Genomic DNA, 18890 nt, shown 5'->3' with positions numbered 1-18890 from the left:
TTTACCTTATCACCAAACACTCTTCCAACAATTACGCGTATTCGTTCTGAAAAGAAAGGCGTCAGGAAGCCGGCATTTTCACACACGAGTGGATTTATTCCTAACACGGAAATCTAATACAGCACTCGGGGCACAGGTCCCTCTCAGTACAGTCTCGTACTCCCCTGTGTCTATCAGGAGAAGCACACACCCTGTGTTGCCCAAGAATGATTCAAATTACACAATATGCAAATACATGTTCCTAGCGACTATTGATTGGCTATGTGATACCTGCAGTTATTCTTAGCTTGCTCTGATTGGTTTAAATTCCCCTGCAGGATGGCGGGGTCTTCTCTCTTTATCTCCGGGGGGTCCCTCTCAGTGGGGGTCAGCCGGGTTGTTTTCCCGCCTTTTGAAACAAAAGGGAGCGTCTGCCCCCCCCCCCTTTCCTATGGTTGACTGTGGGCTTGTTCTGCAAGTCCTGTAATTGCGCCTTCGCACACATCTGTTATTTCCTGGAACTTGTATAAATACCTCTGCCATTACATTTGACTGTTGATTAAAGTTATGCATGGTAAAACACTGTTTTCTCTTGTTATGAAATTATTTTACCTTCACAAGTTAGCCAATTAGAACAATGCAACAATTGGCTAACCTGCATAGCAAAAGTCCGCTAGCTTAAATGCTGTATAATGCAAATGTTTACTAGATAGTTTCTGGGGTGCGCCAGATTGTTACTGGTGCACATCAAATTGTTTCTAGTGTGCGCCAGAAACTATCTGGTATACATTAGCATTATATAGCATTTAAGCTAGCGGCTAACTTGCGTAGCAAAAGTCCATTACCTCAAATGCTTTATATTGCTAATGTTTACAAGAATTGGCTAACTTGCATGGCAAAAGTCTGCTAGCTTAAATATTACATCATGCTAACGTTTACCAGATAGTTTGTGGCGCGCACCAGAAATGATCTGGTAAACATTAGCATGATGTAGCATTTAAGCTAGCGGACTTTTGCTATGCAAGTTAACTAATTGCAACAATGCAACATAATGCTAATGTTTACCAGATTGTTTCTGGTGCGCGCCAGAAACGTTCATGTAGCATTTAAGCTTGTGGACTTTTGCTATGCAAGTTAACCAATTGCAACAATGCAACATAATGCTAATGTTTACCAGATTGTTTCTGGTGCGCGCCAGATTATTTCTGGTGCGCGCCAGATAGTTACTAATGCGCGCCCGATAGTGACTGGTGCGCGGCAGATAGTTTCTGGTGCACACTAGAAACAATCTGGTAAACATTAGCATTATATAGCATTTAAGTTAGCGGCTAACTTGCATAGCAAAAGTCCATTACCTCAAATGCTCTATATTCCTAATGTTTACAACAATTGGCTAACTTGCATAGCAAAAGTCTGCTAGCTTAAATACTACATCATGCTAATGTTTACCAGATAGTTTCTGGCACGCACCAGAAACTATCTGGTAAATATTAGCATGATGTAGCCAATATTATCAAGTTCGCCAATTTCAACAATGCTACATAATGCTAATGTTTACCAGATTGCTTCTGGTGCGCGCCAGAAACGATCATGTAGCATTTAAGCTTGCGGACTTTTGCTATGCAAGTTAACCAATTGCAACAATGCAACATAATGCTAATGTTTACCAGATTGTTTCAGGTGCGCGCCAGATTGTTACTGGTGCACGCCAGATTGTTAGTAATGCGCGCCAGATTGTTTCTAGTGTGGGCCAGAAGCTATCTGGTAAAAATGAGCATTATATAGCATTTAAGCTAGCGGCTAACTTGCATAGCAAAAGTCCATTACCTCAAATGCTCTATATTGCTAATGTTTACAACAATTGGCTAACTTGCATAGCAAAAGTCCGCCAGCTTAAATACTACATCATGCTAATGTTTACCCGATAGTTACTGACGCGCACCAGAAACTATCTGGTAAATATTAGCATTTTGTAGCATTTAAGCCAGCGGACTTTTGCTGTGCCAACTGCAACAATGCTACATAATGCTAATGTTTACCCGATTGTTTCTGGTGCGCGCCAGAAACGATCATGTAGCATTTAAGCTCGCGGACTTTTGCTATGCAAGTTAACCAATTGCAACATAATGCTAATGTTTACCAGGTGGTGTATAACAAGAGCATTATACATCATTTAAGCTAGCGGACTTTTGCTTTGCAAGTTAGCCGCTAGCTTAAATGCTATATAATGCTCTTGTTTACCAGATAGTTTATGGTAGGGTTGCCACCTGTCCCTTAAAACAAGGAACAACCAGAAATTGGGAATTAAATGTTGCGTTCCGTAGTGAACTAATTCAGAATATAAATGAATAGATACATTTCTATGCATTTTAGGAGTTTTGGGGATGTCCCTTTTTTTCTCTGCCTGTACAGCTTTGGGCGCGAGGGTGGCGTCCAGTTTTTGTTAGCAGGTGCGCCAGATATTTTCTGTGGCGTGCCAGAAACTATCTGGTAAACATTAGCATGATGTAGCATTTAAGCTAGCGGACTTTTGCTATGCAAATTAGCCAATTGTTGTAAACATTAGCAATATAGGGAATTTGAGCTAATGGACTAACTTGCTAATTTGCTTAGCAAAAGTTGGCTAGCTTAAATGCTCTCTATCGCTAATGTTTACAACAATTGGTTAACTTGCAAAGCAAAAGTCCACTAGCCCAAATGCTATATAATGCTAATGTTTACCTGATAGTTTCTGGTGCGCGCTACTAACAATCTGGTGCGCACCAGATTGCTTAAATTTATTTTATTTCTGTCGATATCCCTCTAGAGGCTCTATACCTAACGCACTAGTCTCCTGTTTTTTTTCATAGATGAAAAGGGGGTGTTGTCTGACCCTTCCCTGGTGCGTATGTTCCTCATGATGCACCCTTGGTATATCCCGTCGACGGACATGGCTGCAAAGTTGATGCAAAAGTATCCTTAAATTAGCATCCGACAGAATTTTGTCTACGAAAATGTGACCTCAAAAACCTTTGACTCTTTTGCCAGATCGCAACAGGAGGGCTGCACGGCGGAACGTCGAAGCAGAATATGCCACCTTGTAAAGTAATAAACAGCCTTCCTTTGAAATGATTCTTCGATAAAGAGCCAACGCACATTTTATGCTCGACAGGTACTGGATCTCCGAGTTTCCAGCTGAGTTCAATCTAAACCCAGCGCTTACCGATCAGATCAAGGACTTTAAAGATCTCCTAAGTACGGAGGGAAACGAGCGCCAGAGCAAGCTCATTGACCTCGAGAGCGTGTAAGCCGTTAAAAGTTCTCTTTCTGTCTTTTATTGGCTACTTTGCAGTAAAACAAAGTTTTTGTCTGTGTTTTATCTTTGCGCTCAATCCTCATCTCGGCTCTTAGGCCGTCTTATGAATGGAAGCGTCAGGTGACTCAGCGTGTTCCGTCCGTTTCCAAAAAGCGGAAAATGTCGTTGCTCTTTGACCACCTTGACTCCTGCGAACTGGCTGAGCATCTGACCTATCTGGAGTACAAATCTTTCTGCAAGATTTTGGTCAGTTGGTAAGATGGATTCCTGCGTTGAAACTCAGATTGATTTCAGGTATGTTTTTAGTTTCAGGATTACCACAGTTTTGTGATGCACGGCTGCACGGTGGATAACCCCGTACTGGAACGTTTCATCACGCTTTTTAACAGCGTCTCACAGTGGATCCAGCTTATGGTGCTCAGTAAGCCGACGGCGACTCAGAGAGCTTCGGTCATCTCGCACTTTATCAGAGTCGCGCAGGTCTGTTTTTGGTTGGACGCGTTTTAAATCATCTACTTGCCTGGTCGTCTACATTCCCTTATGAAAAAGTTTATGAACCTTTTGGAATTTCTCACATTTCTGCTTAAAATCACCATCAAATGTGATCTTTGTCAAAATCACACAGATGAAAATACAGTGTCTGCTTTAACTAAAACCACCCAAACATTTATAGCTTTTCATATTTTAATGAGGATGGTATGCAGACAATGACAGAAGGGGGAAAAATAAGTAAGTGAACCATGACATTTAATATTTTGTGGCCCACCCTTTGGCAGCAATGACTTCAACCAGATGCTTCCTGTAGCTGTAGATCAGTCTGGCACATCGATCAGGACTAATCTTGGCCCATTCTTCTCTAAAAAACTGCTGTAGTTCAGTCAGATTCCTTGGATGTCTGGCATGAATGGCTGTCTTTAGGTCATGCCACAGCATCTCAATGGGGTTCAAGTCTGGACTTTGACTTAGCCACTCTAGAACGTGTATTTAGTTCTTCTGAAACCATTCTGAAGTCGATTTACTTCTGTGTTTTGGATCATTGTCGTGTTGCAGCATCTATCCTCTTTTTAGCTTCAACTGTCTGACAGACTGTTTCAGGTTTTACTGCAAAACATCCTGATAAACTTTTGAATTCATTCGTCCGTTAATGATTGCAAGTTGTCCAGGCCCAGAGGCAGCAAAACAGCCCCAAATCATTATGCTCCCTCTACCATGCTTCACGATGGGGGTGACGTCTTGATGGTGGTGAGCTGTTCCATTTTTTCCTCCACACGTTACTCCCAAACAATTCAACTTTGGTTTCATCAGTCCACAAAATATTTTGCCAAAACTGTGGAGTGTCCAAGTGCCTTTTTGCGAACATTAAATGAGCAACAATGTTTTTTTTAGACAGCAGTTGATTAATCCGTGGAGTCCTCCCATGAACACCATTCTTGGCCATAGTTTTACATATAGTGATGTGTGCACAGGGATATTGGACTGTGAAAGTAATTTCTGTAAGTCTTGAGCAGACACTCTAGGGTTCTTTTTTACCTCACTAAGTATTCTGCGATGAACTCTTGGGGTCATCTTTGGTGGACGGCCAGTCCTTGAGAGAGAACACTCAGTGCCAAACTCTCTCCATTTCTTGACAACTTCTCTGACTGTCGGTTGATGAACATCCAGACTTTTTGTAGGCTTTTGTATTGTTTCCCAGCTTTATCCAAATCAACAATTCTTGATCGCATGTCCTCAGAAAGCTCTTTTGACCGAGCCATGATGCACATCAGACAAGTGCTTCTCATCGAGACAATTCTTACCAGGTGTGTGTTTTATCGTGGAGGGCAGCTTTAAGCCACTCATCAGTGATTGGGCACGCACCTGACTTAAATTGTTTGGTAAACATTGGTTTCAATTGCTCTTTAAGTCTCCTTAGACTGAGGTTTCACTTACTTATTTTTCCCTCTACTGTAATTGTTTGCATACTATCCTCATTAAAATATGAAAACCTATAAATATTTGGGTGGTTTCAGTTAAAGCAGACACTGTTTTTTCATCTGTGTGATTTTGACAAAGATCACATTTGATGGTGATTTTAAGCAGAAATGTGAGAAATTCCAAAAGGTTTAGATAATGTTTCAAACCATTGTATGTTCAAAACGACCCACATTTGAACAATAAAACACTTGACACAAAACCACTGGTGTTTTAACGTCCATCCAGTCTGATCAATATGTAAATTTAGTAGGTTAAATTGGCTTAATTTGCCGAACAAGCTTAAATGCTATGAATGCTAACGTATTTCCAATTCTCATACCAAATCGCTAACTCGTAACTCTACAAACTGTAGCATTAAACTTAATTACAATACATAAGCAAACATATATTAGCTGAAACAACTTACAGTCTTATGTGGGCCAAACCAGAACGCAACTATCTTTTATCCATGTCAGAGATCTGAGTCTGCTCCTGAGTCATACAAGACGACTGTCTAGCCCAGGGGTCAGCAACCCATTTTTTCTGTAATTGTTTGCATACTATCCTCATTAAAATATGAAAACTCATAAATGTTTGGGTGATTTTAGTTAAAGTGGACAGTTTTTTCATCTGTGTGATTTTGACAAAGATCAGATCATATTGGAAGGTGATTTTATGCAGAAATGTGAAAAATTCCAAAAATTTCAGATACTTTTTCATACCACTGGATATGGTTCTCCTTATATTGCCTCACTGTCTTTCAGTGCCGAGCCATCCCTGTGTTATTGTTAATCCTTCAGGTGATGCTATCATTTGCTTCGGTCTAGTCATCTCATTCGGCTACCTTCCTCTTCATCTGAGATGATGAATTTTCCAGAACCGCAATGCATCAAGTACCGCGTGCTTTAATTGCCTTTCTACAATGTTTAGTGATGCACGTGCTAGGGCAAAAAATGTCTTAATTTGCACAGGAGGCAGCTCAGAGTGCAACCGTAACAACATTTCTCTCGGATTCCCCAAGGGAGCAATTGTCATTTTGTATACGGAGGCTGCACGGCTCAATTAATATGATGCAGTCAGCTTTGGAATAATCCAGCGAGGACTACGCGGTATAAGGGTGAATGCAATTCTTTCGAGTAGGTGCTCGACACTGTGCTGCCCTCCGCTTTAGCTTTAGCAGTTGATTGCAAACTGGTGACCTGAATGAGTTGATCCCCCTCGGGCTACTCAGCTGCGGTCCCATCGATTTTGCAGGGAGATGCCGCGCAGGCTGAAGGGCATCACGGGTCCCCGCGGCGGGCCATTCACAATGCGTTACAACTTTGATGCCGCTCGGTTAAAGCGCTACTTTTACTCGAGTCCTTGATCTTCCTTTTTGCGATGAGCATTGTTTCGTTTTGCTCCTCAACAGAAACTGCTGCAGCTGCAGAACTTCAACACGCTGATGGCGGTGGTGGGCGGGCTCAGCAACAGCTCCATTTCTCGCCTCAAAGACACCCAGGCGCATATCAGTGCTGAAAGCAACAAGGTACTGAAGGGAAGAGTGTCCTCTTCCATATTAGCTTTTTGACTGTTTGTATTACTCTAACACACACAACATACAATAAATAGCATTTTACTCATAGTTTAAGAAAACCAGTAGAATATGCCTGAAGTATGAGTAGTTGGACTAATCTGCCCAAGACAATGGGCAGATAAGGGAATACAGATACAGGATGGCGGCTGACTACGATGCCCAACGTGTGTGAGATTGACGCTGACGGAGCAAGACAAGCAGGTGATGGCCAAACATCTACAAGCCCACGTCTGGACCACCAAATCCCGCCATCAGTTCTTCTTGACAGTCCAGAACAATGGCGGGACATCCTGTCTTACCACATTGAACGCCTGATAGCAAGAAGACTCTGCGACTGAGAAGTGAACACTCATACATGGCACTGAGGCTGACAAAATCTCCAACTCCGGTTGCCTCGGCAACAGTGACGCACAAACTCCGCGGCCCAATCTGCAAACAGGCAGTTACGCTAAACAACACCCAAACACACCCTTCTTCCAGACCAGAGCCCGCCTCACCGGAGCCTTCAAAAGACTGAATTCTTAGCTAGCACTGTGTTTTCTCAGGAATCTTTTGTCGACTTGTGATTAGGGTTGTTCCGATCATGTTTTTTTTGCTCCCGATCCGATCCCGATCTGATTGCGTTTTTTTTTTTGCTCCCGATTCAATTCCAATCATTCCCGATAATTTTTCCCGAACATATACATTTTGGCAATGCATTAATAAAAAAATGAATAAAACTTGGACTAATATATACATTCAACATACAGTACATAAGTACTGTATTTGTTTATTATGACAAGAAATCCTCAAGATGGCATTTACATTATTAACATTCTTTCTGTGAGAGGGATCCACGGATAGAAAGACTTGTAATTCTTAAAGGATAAATGTGACTTTGTATATTGTGACTAAATATTGCCATCTAGAGTATTTGTTGAGCTTTCAGTAAATGATACTGTAGCCATTTAACTGTTCTGCCCAAATGCATGATGGGAAGTGCAACCATGACTGTGCGTAGTGGCACCAATTGATATATCTCCTCTGCGTTGGGAAGTAACATAGGGTGTTAAGGAAAAGATCAACCACTTACGTTCTTCCCCACACTGCTTCCCACGATATTTCTATTCATTGAGAGAGGGATTTTAAGGCTTTAGTCAATTAAAAAGAGGCTCCAAAGACTGCCAAAATTCTCTCTACTCATTTTACGCTGCCTGTTAGCTCTATATATAGGTAAAACGGTGCCATTATAGATTGAACGCGACAATGCGTGAGTGGGTCGTGCAGCGCATGCGTTAATTGCATTAAATATTTTGACGTGATTATTTTTTAAAAAATTAATTACCGCCATTTACGCGATAAATTTGATAGCCCTACTTTAAGCCAAAACTAAAGACTCTGGATGAATGTAAGACATTTTGTCTGTAACGTTAAATACAATTAGAAAACGATTTAATAAAATTTAAAAAAAAAAAAAAAGGCATGTCCGATATTTTTTTGCCGATTCCGATACTTTGAAAATGACGTGATCGGACCTGATCGATCGGGACATCTTTACTTGTGATATGGTGACTCTGGATCCAGCCTTCATCTTTGTCTGGGTATCTTTGCTGTTTTGGCTTACTGTACAGGTCCTTCTAAAAAAATTAGGATATTGTGATAAAGTTCATTATTTTCTGTAATATACTGATAAACATTCGACTTTCATGTATTTTAGATTCATTACACACAACTGAAGTAGTTCAAGCCTTTTATTGTTTTAATATTGATGATTTTGGCAAAAAAGTCAAGAAAACCCAAAAATCCCGATCTCAAAAAATTAGCATATCGTGAAAAGGTACTCTAAAGAAGCTACTAACCTAATCATCTGAATCAACGAATTAACTCAAAACATCTGTGAAAGGTTCCTGAGGCTTTTAAGAACTCCCAGCCTGGTTCATTACTCAAAACCGCCGATCTGACTAGTGTCCAGAAGGCCATCATTGACACCCTCAAGCAAGAGGCTAAGACACAGAAAGAAATTTCTGAGTGAATAGGCTGTTCCCAGGGTGCTGTATCAAGGCACCTCAGTGGGAAGGAAAAAGTGTGGCAGGAAACGCTGCACAACCAGAAGAAGTGACCGCACCCGGAGAAAGATTGTGGAGAAGGGCTGATTCCAGACCTTGGGGGACCTGCAGAAACAGTGGACTGAGTCTGGAGTAGAAACATCCAGAGCCACTGTGCACAGGCGTGTGCTGGAAATGGGCTTCAGGTCAAGCCACTTTTGAACCTGAAACAGCGGCAGAAGCGCCTGACCTGGGCTACAGAGAAGCAGCACCGGACTGTTGCTCAGTGGTCCAAAATACTTTTTCCGGATGAAAGCAAATTTTGCATGTCATTCGGAAATCAAGGTGCCAGAGTTTGGAGGAAGACTGGGGAGAAGGAAATGCCAAAATGCCTGAAGTCCAGTGTCAAGTACCCACAATCAGTGATGGTCTGGGGTGCCATGTCAGCTGCTGGTGTTGGTCTACTATGTTTTATCAAGGGCCGGGTCAATGCAGCTAGCTATGAGGAGATTTTGCAGCACTTCATGCTTCCATCTGCTGAAAAGCTTTATGGAGATGAAGATTTCATTTTTCAGCACGACCTGGCACCTGCTCACAGTGCCAAAACCACTGATAAATGATTTACTGACCATGGCATTATTGTGCTCAATTGGTCTGCCAGTTCTCCTGACCTGAACCCCATAGAGAATCTGTGGGATATTGTGAAGAGGAAGTTGAGAGACACCAGACCCAACACTTTGGATGGGCTTAAGGCCGCTATCAAAGCATCCATAACACCTCAGCAGTGCCACAGGCTGATTGCCTCCATGCCACGCCACATTGAAGCAGTCATTTCTGCAAAAGGATTCCCGACCAAGTATTGAGCGCATAGCGGATATAATTAATTGAAGGTTGACTTTTTTTGGATCTGAAAACACTTTTTTGTGTTGGTCGGATGAAATATGCAAATTTTTTGAGATAGGGGATTTTTGGTTTTTCTTGGCTTTTTTCATAATCATAATCATTATTATTAAGGTGGTGTTGTAATGGTTTGTTTTTGAAAGTGCTTGCATTTAGTTTTATTGATTTGCGCGGATACACGGCCTTCGAGTCTGCCTTATTTTACATGGCCAAATCCAGCTTCTCCCTGTTAAGACCAACATAAGCTAGGTTTTCGTTTGAGCTAATGTTTTTTTTAATGCATTCGTAATTTAGTTTAAAGGTATATTTAGCCATTTTTTGTCTGAATATACTGTATGTCTGAACAATTTTTTAAGAGCATTGTAAAAAAAAAAAAAAAAAAAAGGTATTTCATAGCATTTAAGCTAGCGGACTTTTGCAGTGTAAGTTAGCCAATTGTTCTTTTGTTGCACATCGATCCTTGTTTATTTTTATATACCGTTTGAGGCTCAGCTCAGGTATTTTAATTTAATAAATATCTTTATCCGATTACTCGATTATTCGAACTAACTAGTTCATCGATTAATCGACTACTAAAATAATCGATAGCTGCACTTCTAGTTGTGTGTAACGAATCTAAAATATATGAAAGTCGAATGTTTATCAGTACTTTGCAGAAAATAATGAACTGTATCACAATATGCTAATTTTTTTAGAAGGACCTGTATGATTGCTGTCGACTTGGAATAAGCTGTCAACTTGTATTTCGAAGCCTTTTTCCAGCTTTTATAATGGATTCAATACAAGAGGTTAAAACTAAGATGAATACGCGGATTTTTGCCTTTTGGCCGGGGTGTCAGGGTTCCGCCGTCGTTGGAATTGCGCCAGCGCGGTTCCGGCGGTACGTAACATCACAGCTTTGTGTTCCGTCTTCTAAAATCCATCTATCCTTTTCAGGTTTTTAACAGTCTCATCGAGCTGGTGACGTCGTGCGGGAACTACAGCCAGTACAGAAAGCGCTTTTCGGAAAGCTCCGGCTTCCGATTCCCCATCCTGGGTGTGCACTTGAAGGATCTAATCGCCGTGCACGTGGCACTGCCGGACTGGAGCGACAAGGAGAAGATGCGGGTCAACCTGGTCAAAACCCAACAGCTGTACATCATCTTACAGGAGTTGGCACTGATACAGAACACGCCGCCCAACGTGGACGCCAATACTGACCTGCTGAACCTGTTGACAGTGGGTGCTGGTGATACAGGATACAGGCAATAAAAAGCCGCCATCTGCCGTCATCGGGTTCTGATAAGCAGAAATGGGCTTCTTCCTGTTGTGCGCAGGTATCTTTGGACCAGTATCACACAGAGGAAGAGATCTACCAGATGTCTCTGCAGAGGGAACCTCGCAAATCAGCGGTGAGCCCCGGTGTGAAACATCCATAGAGTTTGGGAAAACTGATACTGGTGTTTGTCACAGAACTCTAACACCGCTCCAGCTCCTGACCCCAAGTCCACCGTGATTGATGAGTGGGCCGTGTCGGTGAAGCCCAACGCAGACCCGACGGTCATTAAGGCGCACATAGAGAAGATGGTGGAGGTAATCCAAAATCGTGGCTATTAGAGGCTTTTCCTTCGCTTGGTTTATCGACTCTTCTAACACTCGCGCAGTCAGTCTTCAAGAACTTCGATACGGACGGTGACGGGCACATATCCAGGGATGAGTTTGAGGCCATCAGGAACAACTTTCCCTACCTCAGCAAGTTTGGAGAACTGGACAAGAACCAGTGAGGGCATTTTGTTAGTTCCCGGGAAGTAGACGGAACTGAGGTGAGGTAATCTGAGCCTCTGCCGTGTACCCGCTTCCCTAGGGACGGCCAAATCAGCAGGGAGGAGATGATCGAGTACTTCATGAGGGCCAGCTCGCTTCTCAACTGCAAGATGGGATTCATTCACACCTTCACCGAGGCCACTTATGTCAAGCCCACCTTCTGCGAGCACTGCGCTGGCTTTGTAAGATATTATTGATGCAAAACACATTTCAGCACCTTCTACAACATCTGTGCTTTTGAATTCTTTGTTAGGTGCATTTTCCTCATTCTGCAGTCACCTGAACGCTTGCTCATTTGCTGCCTGGTCAGCTCAGAACCAATTATTGGAATCCGCGGCCATTACCCGGGAAGAGAGATAATTGCGTGTGATGATGTGTGTGTAGCCCTTGACATTTAGGATTTGGCCAGAAGGCAATTGTGGTTCTCAAAACAGAAGCGGGGTGAGATAAGGACTCCAATACATGTCAGCAGCACATCCTCATCTGCTGAATTTCCTTTTGGTCAAACAATGATAATGTATCGTTTGCAACCACTTGGATAGACTACAATACAGTGTGTGAATACTCGTGTTTAGGCATGTGCCGGTATGAGATTATGACGGTTTCACAGTATTGCAGTTACAGCTCTAGAAACTGTTACTTTGAAATATCCATCCATCCATTCAGCTAAATCCATCCATCATCTACCACTTAGTTTGGGGTCGGGTTGCGGAGTCAGCAGCTTTAGCAGGGAAGCCCAGACTTCCCTCTCCCCAGCCACTTCAAACAGCTCCTCCGGCGGGAACCCAAGGTGTTCCCATGGTAGCCGAGTGACTTAGTCTCTCCAGCATGTTCTGGGTCGTCCCCTGGCCTCCTGCCGGTGGAACATACCCGGAACACCTCTCAAGGGAGGCTCAACTGGCTCCTCTCAACGCAGAGGAGTAGTGGCTCGACACAAGTCCGATGACCGAACTTCTCACCCTACCTCTAAGGGACAGCCCGAAGACCCTGTGGAGGAAACTCATTTCGGCCACTTGTATCAGAGATCTTGTCATTTCGGTCACAACCCACAGCTGGTGACCATAGGTATGGGACAGGGGTTGGACAAACTATTCCACAAAGGGATTTTTGTTCATACCCATCATGAGGACAGCCTTTCACCAATCTGGTTTCTTACATGTGCAATCATTTGATGGCAGTCAGGTACTTCTTGATTCCACTGAAACCTCATTGGTTAAACTGTCTGTGCTATATCAGTTGGAACAAAGACCAGGACCCACTACGACCCTCGAGGACCGGTTTGCCCACCCCTGGTATAGGACCATAGGGTAGGAATGTAGTTTACTGGTAAATCGAAAGCCTTGCCTTTCGGTTCAGCTCCTTCTATGGACTGGTGCAGAGTCCACATCACTGTAGACGCTGCACCGATCCGCCTTTCCTGTTGGAGTCAGTTGTCCCTTGCCTGATGCGATGTACCGAGGCCCCCCTCTGGAGCCAGGCCTGGAGGTGGGGCTCGAAGGCAAGCGTCTAGTACAGTGGTGTCCAAACTATTCCACATAGGGCCGCAGTGGGTGCGGGTTTTTGTTCAAACCCATCATGACGACAACATTTCACCAACCTGGTGTCTCACAAGTGTGCTGCTTGTTTTAGCACAAACTTCACTGGTTAAACTTTCTGTCCTCGATTGGTAGGAACAAAAACCAGGACCCACAGTGGCCCTTAAGGACAGGTTTGGACACCCATGGTCGAGTGGACCGGCCTGTTCCATATCCCGGCCAGGTACAGTCCGAAAAGTAAGCGTGGGTCCCCCTTCCCCTGGGTTCACCACGTGTGGGAGGGGCTAAAGGGGTCGGGTGCGGAGGGAGTTGGGCGGCAGCCAAAGGCGGGGGCCTTGGTGGTCCGACCTCCAGCTACAGAAAACAACAAAATATTCTAATTAAAATTTAAAAAATTCAGTCCGTAAGGTGAGCCTAAATCCACAGCATTATTACCATCAGAACATAAATAATCATTTTCCATAAAAAGCACGTGTGTATGACTCGTATCATGTTTACATAATACACGGACTCTCGTTCTCAACACAGACTGTTGCCTGAGAGAAACAAACACAATGTTTTACCACCGCTAGACACACTACACACGCTGGAGTTAACTCTCGTAGCTGGTGGGAAACGTTCATGACAGTATTTACTACCTTTTAATTTAACACAAAATCATATTGGAGGTATTGCCCCCTTGGCAGCCAAACATGTTTTACATGTTGGTTGGCCCTCCTCCTCTAAGCCGCAACCGTCTGTAACTTTACTGTAGCTGAAGTATTCCCATACCAGCGATTTCGTTTTCTTCGATGGGGGAGAAAAACTTTAGGAGTTTCACCTCCTCCAGCCATAGTGTAGCACAGCTGACTCACTGACACTGAGTAACAACCGGTAAGGGAGGGTTGAGTTTTGCAGCTGCATGCAAGGGATTTCTCCCTGCATTTTTGAGACACAAAAAATATCGAAAACCATAGCGACGGTATGATGGAATTTTTTGCGGTTTTGAAACCACGGTATACCTTGAAATCAATAATCGACACGTCTACTCGTGTTGTTCCCTTTCGTCTAGTGTGAGTCAGCCTCCGAATAAAGTCCCACAGAGAGAGGGATTCTTGCGAATTATGTTAGCGATGACGATATACAGTTGAGGGGTGACGTTCCTGCAGAAATGTATTTTTCTGGAATTTTTCAAATGCACACTTAAGGTCAGTCAGTGTAGACAGTTCTAACCCTCACTTTGTAGCCCACTGTGTACTGTATCTGTGTGTGTGTTGAGAGAGGTCAGGATATTTCCTGCCCCCTCAGATGTTCCAGGGGTTGTGTGTGATCTCGCTTTCATGTCATTGTGCACCGAAACCCCTCCTCCGGCATGCCTCTTGATGTCGTCCGCCTCCGTTCTGCCATCATCCCGCCGAGCTTCCCTCTCATATTGTGCTTCACCCTCTGCTCAATTGCGCGTTTATTTTTACGGGTCATTTTTTTCCCTGTTGCCGTTTAGCGCAATCAATTCAGGATATCAAGATGGCGATGAGGAGTGTTCCTTTGTCCTTCAAAGGCTAATTGCTGTTCATTATCTTTACTGCTTTTAGACTGGAATGAAGAGTTAAAACGCAATCCGAGCGATGAGAGAAATACAGTATATACAGTGCCTCTGAAAACAACAAATACAGTACCTTGCAAAAGTATTCGGCCCCCTTGAACCTTGCAACCTTTCGCCACATTTCAGGCTTCAAACATAAAGATATAAAATTTCAATTTTTTGTCAAGAATCAACAACAAGTGGGACACAATCGTGAAGTGGAACAAAATTTATTGGATAATTTAAACTTTTTTAACAGATAAAAAACTGAAAAGTGGGGCGTGCAGTATTATTCGGCCCCCTTGCGTTAATACTTTGTAGCGCCACCTTTTGCTCCAATTACAGCTGCAAGTCGCTTGGGGTATGTTTCTATCAGTTTTGCACATCGAGAGACTGACATTCTTGCCCATTCTTCCTTGCAAAACAGCTCGAGCTCAGTGAGGTTGGATGGAGAGTGTTTGTGAACAGCAGTCTTCAGCTCTTTCCACAGATTCTCGATTGGATTCAGGTCTGGACTTTGACTTGGCCATTCTAACACCTGGATACGTTTATTTTTGAACCATTCCATTGTAGATTTGGCTTTATGTTTTGGATCATTGTCCTGTTGGAAGATAAATCTCCGTCCCAGTCTCAGGTCTTGTGCAGATACCAACAGGTTTTCTTCCAGAATGTTCCTGTATTTGGCTGCATCCATCTTCCCTGTCCCTGCTGAAGAAAAGCAGGCTCAAACCATGATGCTGCCACCACCATGTTTGACAGTGGGGATGGTGTGTTCAGGGTGATGCGCTGTGTTGCTTTTACGCCAAACATACCGTTTTGCATTGTGGCCAAAAAGTTCAATTTTGGTTTCATCTGACCAGAGCACCTTCTTCCACATGTTTGGTGTGTCTCTCAGGTGGCTTGTGGCAAACTTTAAACGAGACTTTTTATGGAGATCTTTGAGAAATGGCTTTCTTCTTGCCACTCTTCCATAAAGGCCAGATTTGTGCAGTGTACGACTGATTGTTGTCCTATGGACAGACTCTCCCACCTCAGCTGTAAATCTCTGCAGTTCATCCAGAGTGATCATGGGCCTCTTGGCTGCATCTCTGATCAGTTTTCTCCTTATTTGAGAAGAAAGTTTGGAAGGACGGCCGGGTCTTGGTAGATTTGCAGTGGTCTGATGCTCCTTCCATTTCAATATGATGGCTTGCACAGTGCTCCTTGAGATGTTTAGAGCTTGGGAAATCTTTTTGTATCCAAATCCGGCTTTAAACTTCTCCACAACAGTATCTCGGACCTGCTTGGTGTGTTCCTTGGTTTTCGTAATGCTCTCTGCACTTTAAACAGAACCCTGAGACTATCACAGAGCAGGTGCATTTATACGGAGACTTGATTACACACAGGTGGATTCTATTTATCATCATCGGTCATTTAGGACAACATTGGATCATTCAGAGATCCTCACCGAACTTCTGGAGTGAGTTTGCTGCACTGAAAGTAAAGGGGCCAAATAATATTGCGCGCCCCACTTTTCAGTTTTTTATTTGTTAAAAAAGTTTAAATTATCCAATAAATGTTGTTCCACTTCACGATTGTGTCCCACTTGTTTTTGATTCTTGACAAAAAAAATTAAATTTCATATCTTTATGTTTGAAGCCTGAAATGTGGCGAAAGGTTGCAAGATTCAAGGGGGCCGAATACTTTTGCAAGGCACTGTAGTGAAGTACAGATAGTCCCCGGGTTACAACGTACTCGACTTACACGATTTCAACTTTACGACGCCGGAGTCTCGTCCACCATTTTGTCCTGTAACTTTACATAGTTAGTGTAATAAGAACCTGTGTTCGTGTTCTATGAATAAAGGTGTATAAGAAGTGTCCTGACTGGCTAACATCCTAATTTGAGATTGCAAAAAGTGTTACCGTGGAAATTAGGCCCTTTAGGTGTTAAAGGTTGCCAACCCCTGGTCTAGCAAGACCTAACACTGCCACCTGAGGGCAGTGTATACTCCATCATTTAACAACATACAATACTTTTGGAGTTTTTGAGCAGTTATTTTGAATTTTTATTTTATTTTATTGTATTTTTTTAAACCTGTCCTGTTCAGCTGTGAGAATGGTAGTCGAAGTGCCCGGTTGGCCTGAACAATTTTAATGTTTCACATTGAGACAATGGCGTACTCCCATTATAATCATTCAACATACCTCGTTTAATTATGACAAAGCAGCGAACAAGAAGGGGTTATGGGGGAACAGAAGAAAAGAAAAGAAACAAGAAAAGAAAGTAAAGAAGCACAAGCAACAACAAGAAATACAATGAACGCCTACACTAGCTATGAATATGTTGGTGGTATCGTCAGCGAGATGTATTTCCGGTTGACACCATGTGGGGGGGGCTGTTGACCAGGTAAAGAAGGTCTATAACAGGGGTCCCCAAACTTTTTCCTGTGAGGGCCACGTAGCTTTTCCCTTCCCTAATGGGGGGGCGGGGTCAGTTTGTAACAGAAAAGGTGTGACGATTGCAGGAGTGCCTAAATGTAAAAATAAGGGCTGTCAAACGATTAAAAATTTTTATCGAGTTAATTACAGCTTTAAAATTAATTAATCGTAATTAATTGCAATTCAAACCATCTCTAAAATATGCCATACTGTATTTTTCTGTAAATTATTTTTGGAACAGAAAGATCAAACACAAGATGGATATATACATTCAACATACGGTACATAAGTACTGTATTAATTATTAACATTCTGTTAAAGCAATCCATGGATAGATAGACTTGTAGTTCTTAAAAGATAAATGTTCGTACAAGTTATAGAAATTTTATATTAAAATCCCTCTTCAGGTTTTTGTTTTAATAAAATTTGTAAAATTTTCAATCAAAAAATAAACTAGTAGCCTGCCATTGTTGATGTCAATAATTACACAATGCTCATGGGTGCTTCAGCCCATAAAATCAGTCGCATCCAAGCACCAGCAGAGGGTGACAAAACTCCAAAATACACAAGTAGCAAGCTGACATTGCACTGTGCTGTCATTTTAATCTGTTTGAGCCGGGCATATGCGTTTATTGCGTCAAATATTTTAAAGTGATTAAATAAAAAAAAAAATTACCGCCCATTAATGCAATCATTTTGACAGCCCTATTAAAAATGTACACAATCAAATAACCCTTTCTGAATTCTTCACGGAACAAAAGTAAATAAAATGAAAGTAATAATATAATATTCTAATAATAAATAATAATAACACTATTAATTAAATAGATACTAACCAAATAACCCTTTCTGGGTTCTTCACAGAAAAAAGTCAGGAAATAAATAACACTATTGGGGTAAAAAAAAAAAAAAAAAATGTTCAGGGGGCCGGACCAAATATGGCCCACGGGCCGTAGTTTGGGGACCCCTGGTCTATAAGATACGTGATTGGGAGGGGTGGAGTGTACACAAATCAGCTCTGTGATCTAGAAATCAGTAATCGTGTGAAATCCTTGTGAGTGTAAGCCCGTCGGCAACCGACCCTACACTCCCGGCACCGGGGCCCCTCACCCGAACGCGAGCCCCACCAAACATGCGACAGCCACGCAGACAAATTTTTAAAGGGTTAAGTCCGACGTGGAAATTCGGGTTACGGCGCCGGCGTAGGAACGGAACCCGGGGACTACCTGTATATTATTTTATTTATGAGTGGAAAGAAAAATGAGATTTGTGACTGAGCTTTGTTTTCATTCTTCTTTCATGGTCCAGTTGCCAATAAATCGTTGTCTTGGCGCAGAATGCAAAATGCCTTTTTAATACATTTATTTGTACATCACATACAAATCTAAGTTAGCCTAACGTCATATATGCAGTTATTGCAATGATTTTCTTGCCAAGATGGCAAAAAAACCACTTAAAATTTGTTTTTTTTCTTTTCTTTAAAGATCTGGGGCTTCTATAAGCAGGGTTATAAGTGTAAAGGTAAGCTTTTTATTCATTTTCATGACCTGAATTAATATTCATCATTTAACCCATGAAGGGCATTTTTGGAATGTCCACCCCCATCGTTCAGACTCCCCCTGGTTCGCAGAGTTGTTGTCAGGCCCGGTGGGCCTCGTCGTATGTTTGTGCGAGTGTTCGTGCATTTGCATGGCATGTAGCAGCCACTTCCCTCCGTCTGACTCCTTTTTCTCCGCACGGCGTCCTCCGACCCGCCGCCGCCTCTCCCTGCCGCTCCTCCGAACATCCCGCACGGCGCCGCTCCTTCGCCATTCCTCCCTGCTGTCGTCTCGTCCCTCTGCGGG

At 42.8% G+C, this 18890-nt stretch overlaps 1 protein-coding gene across 2 annotated transcripts in view; it reads left to right on the top strand.

Moving 5' to 3' along the window:
- LOC130928185 (RAS guanyl-releasing protein 2-like) overlaps window positions 1-18890 on the top strand; it is a 39780-nt gene that overhangs the window by 19929 nt on the left and 961 nt on the right. For both annotated transcript variants that reach the window (XM_057854464.1, XM_057854463.1), the window contains exons 4-15: window positions 2829-2931; window positions 3007-3063; window positions 3131-3262; window positions 3370-3520; window positions 3581-3754; window positions 6639-6755; window positions 10664-10945; window positions 11044-11118; window positions 11180-11299; window positions 11371-11486; window positions 11571-11712; window positions 18531-18567. In XM_057854464.1, the coding sequence (XP_057710447.1) occupies window positions 2829-2931; window positions 3007-3063; window positions 3131-3262; window positions 3370-3520; window positions 3581-3754; window positions 6639-6755; window positions 10664-10945; window positions 11044-11118; window positions 11180-11299; window positions 11371-11486; window positions 11571-11712; window positions 18531-18567 (1506 nt within the window). The remainder of the gene's footprint in view (window positions 1-2828; window positions 2932-3006; window positions 3064-3130; window positions 3263-3369; window positions 3521-3580; window positions 3755-6638; window positions 6756-10663; window positions 10946-11043; window positions 11119-11179; window positions 11300-11370; window positions 11487-11570; window positions 11713-18530; window positions 18568-18890) is intronic.

Source organism: Corythoichthys intestinalis, chromosome 13 (genome assembly GCF_030265065.1).
Source record: "Corythoichthys intestinalis isolate RoL2023-P3 chromosome 13, ASM3026506v1, whole genome shotgun sequence".
Lineage (NCBI taxonomy): Eukaryota > Metazoa > Chordata > Actinopteri > Syngnathiformes > Syngnathidae > Corythoichthys > Corythoichthys intestinalis.
Note: the sequence above shows the minus strand (reverse complement) of the source record. Positions and strands in the feature narration are given on the sequence as shown.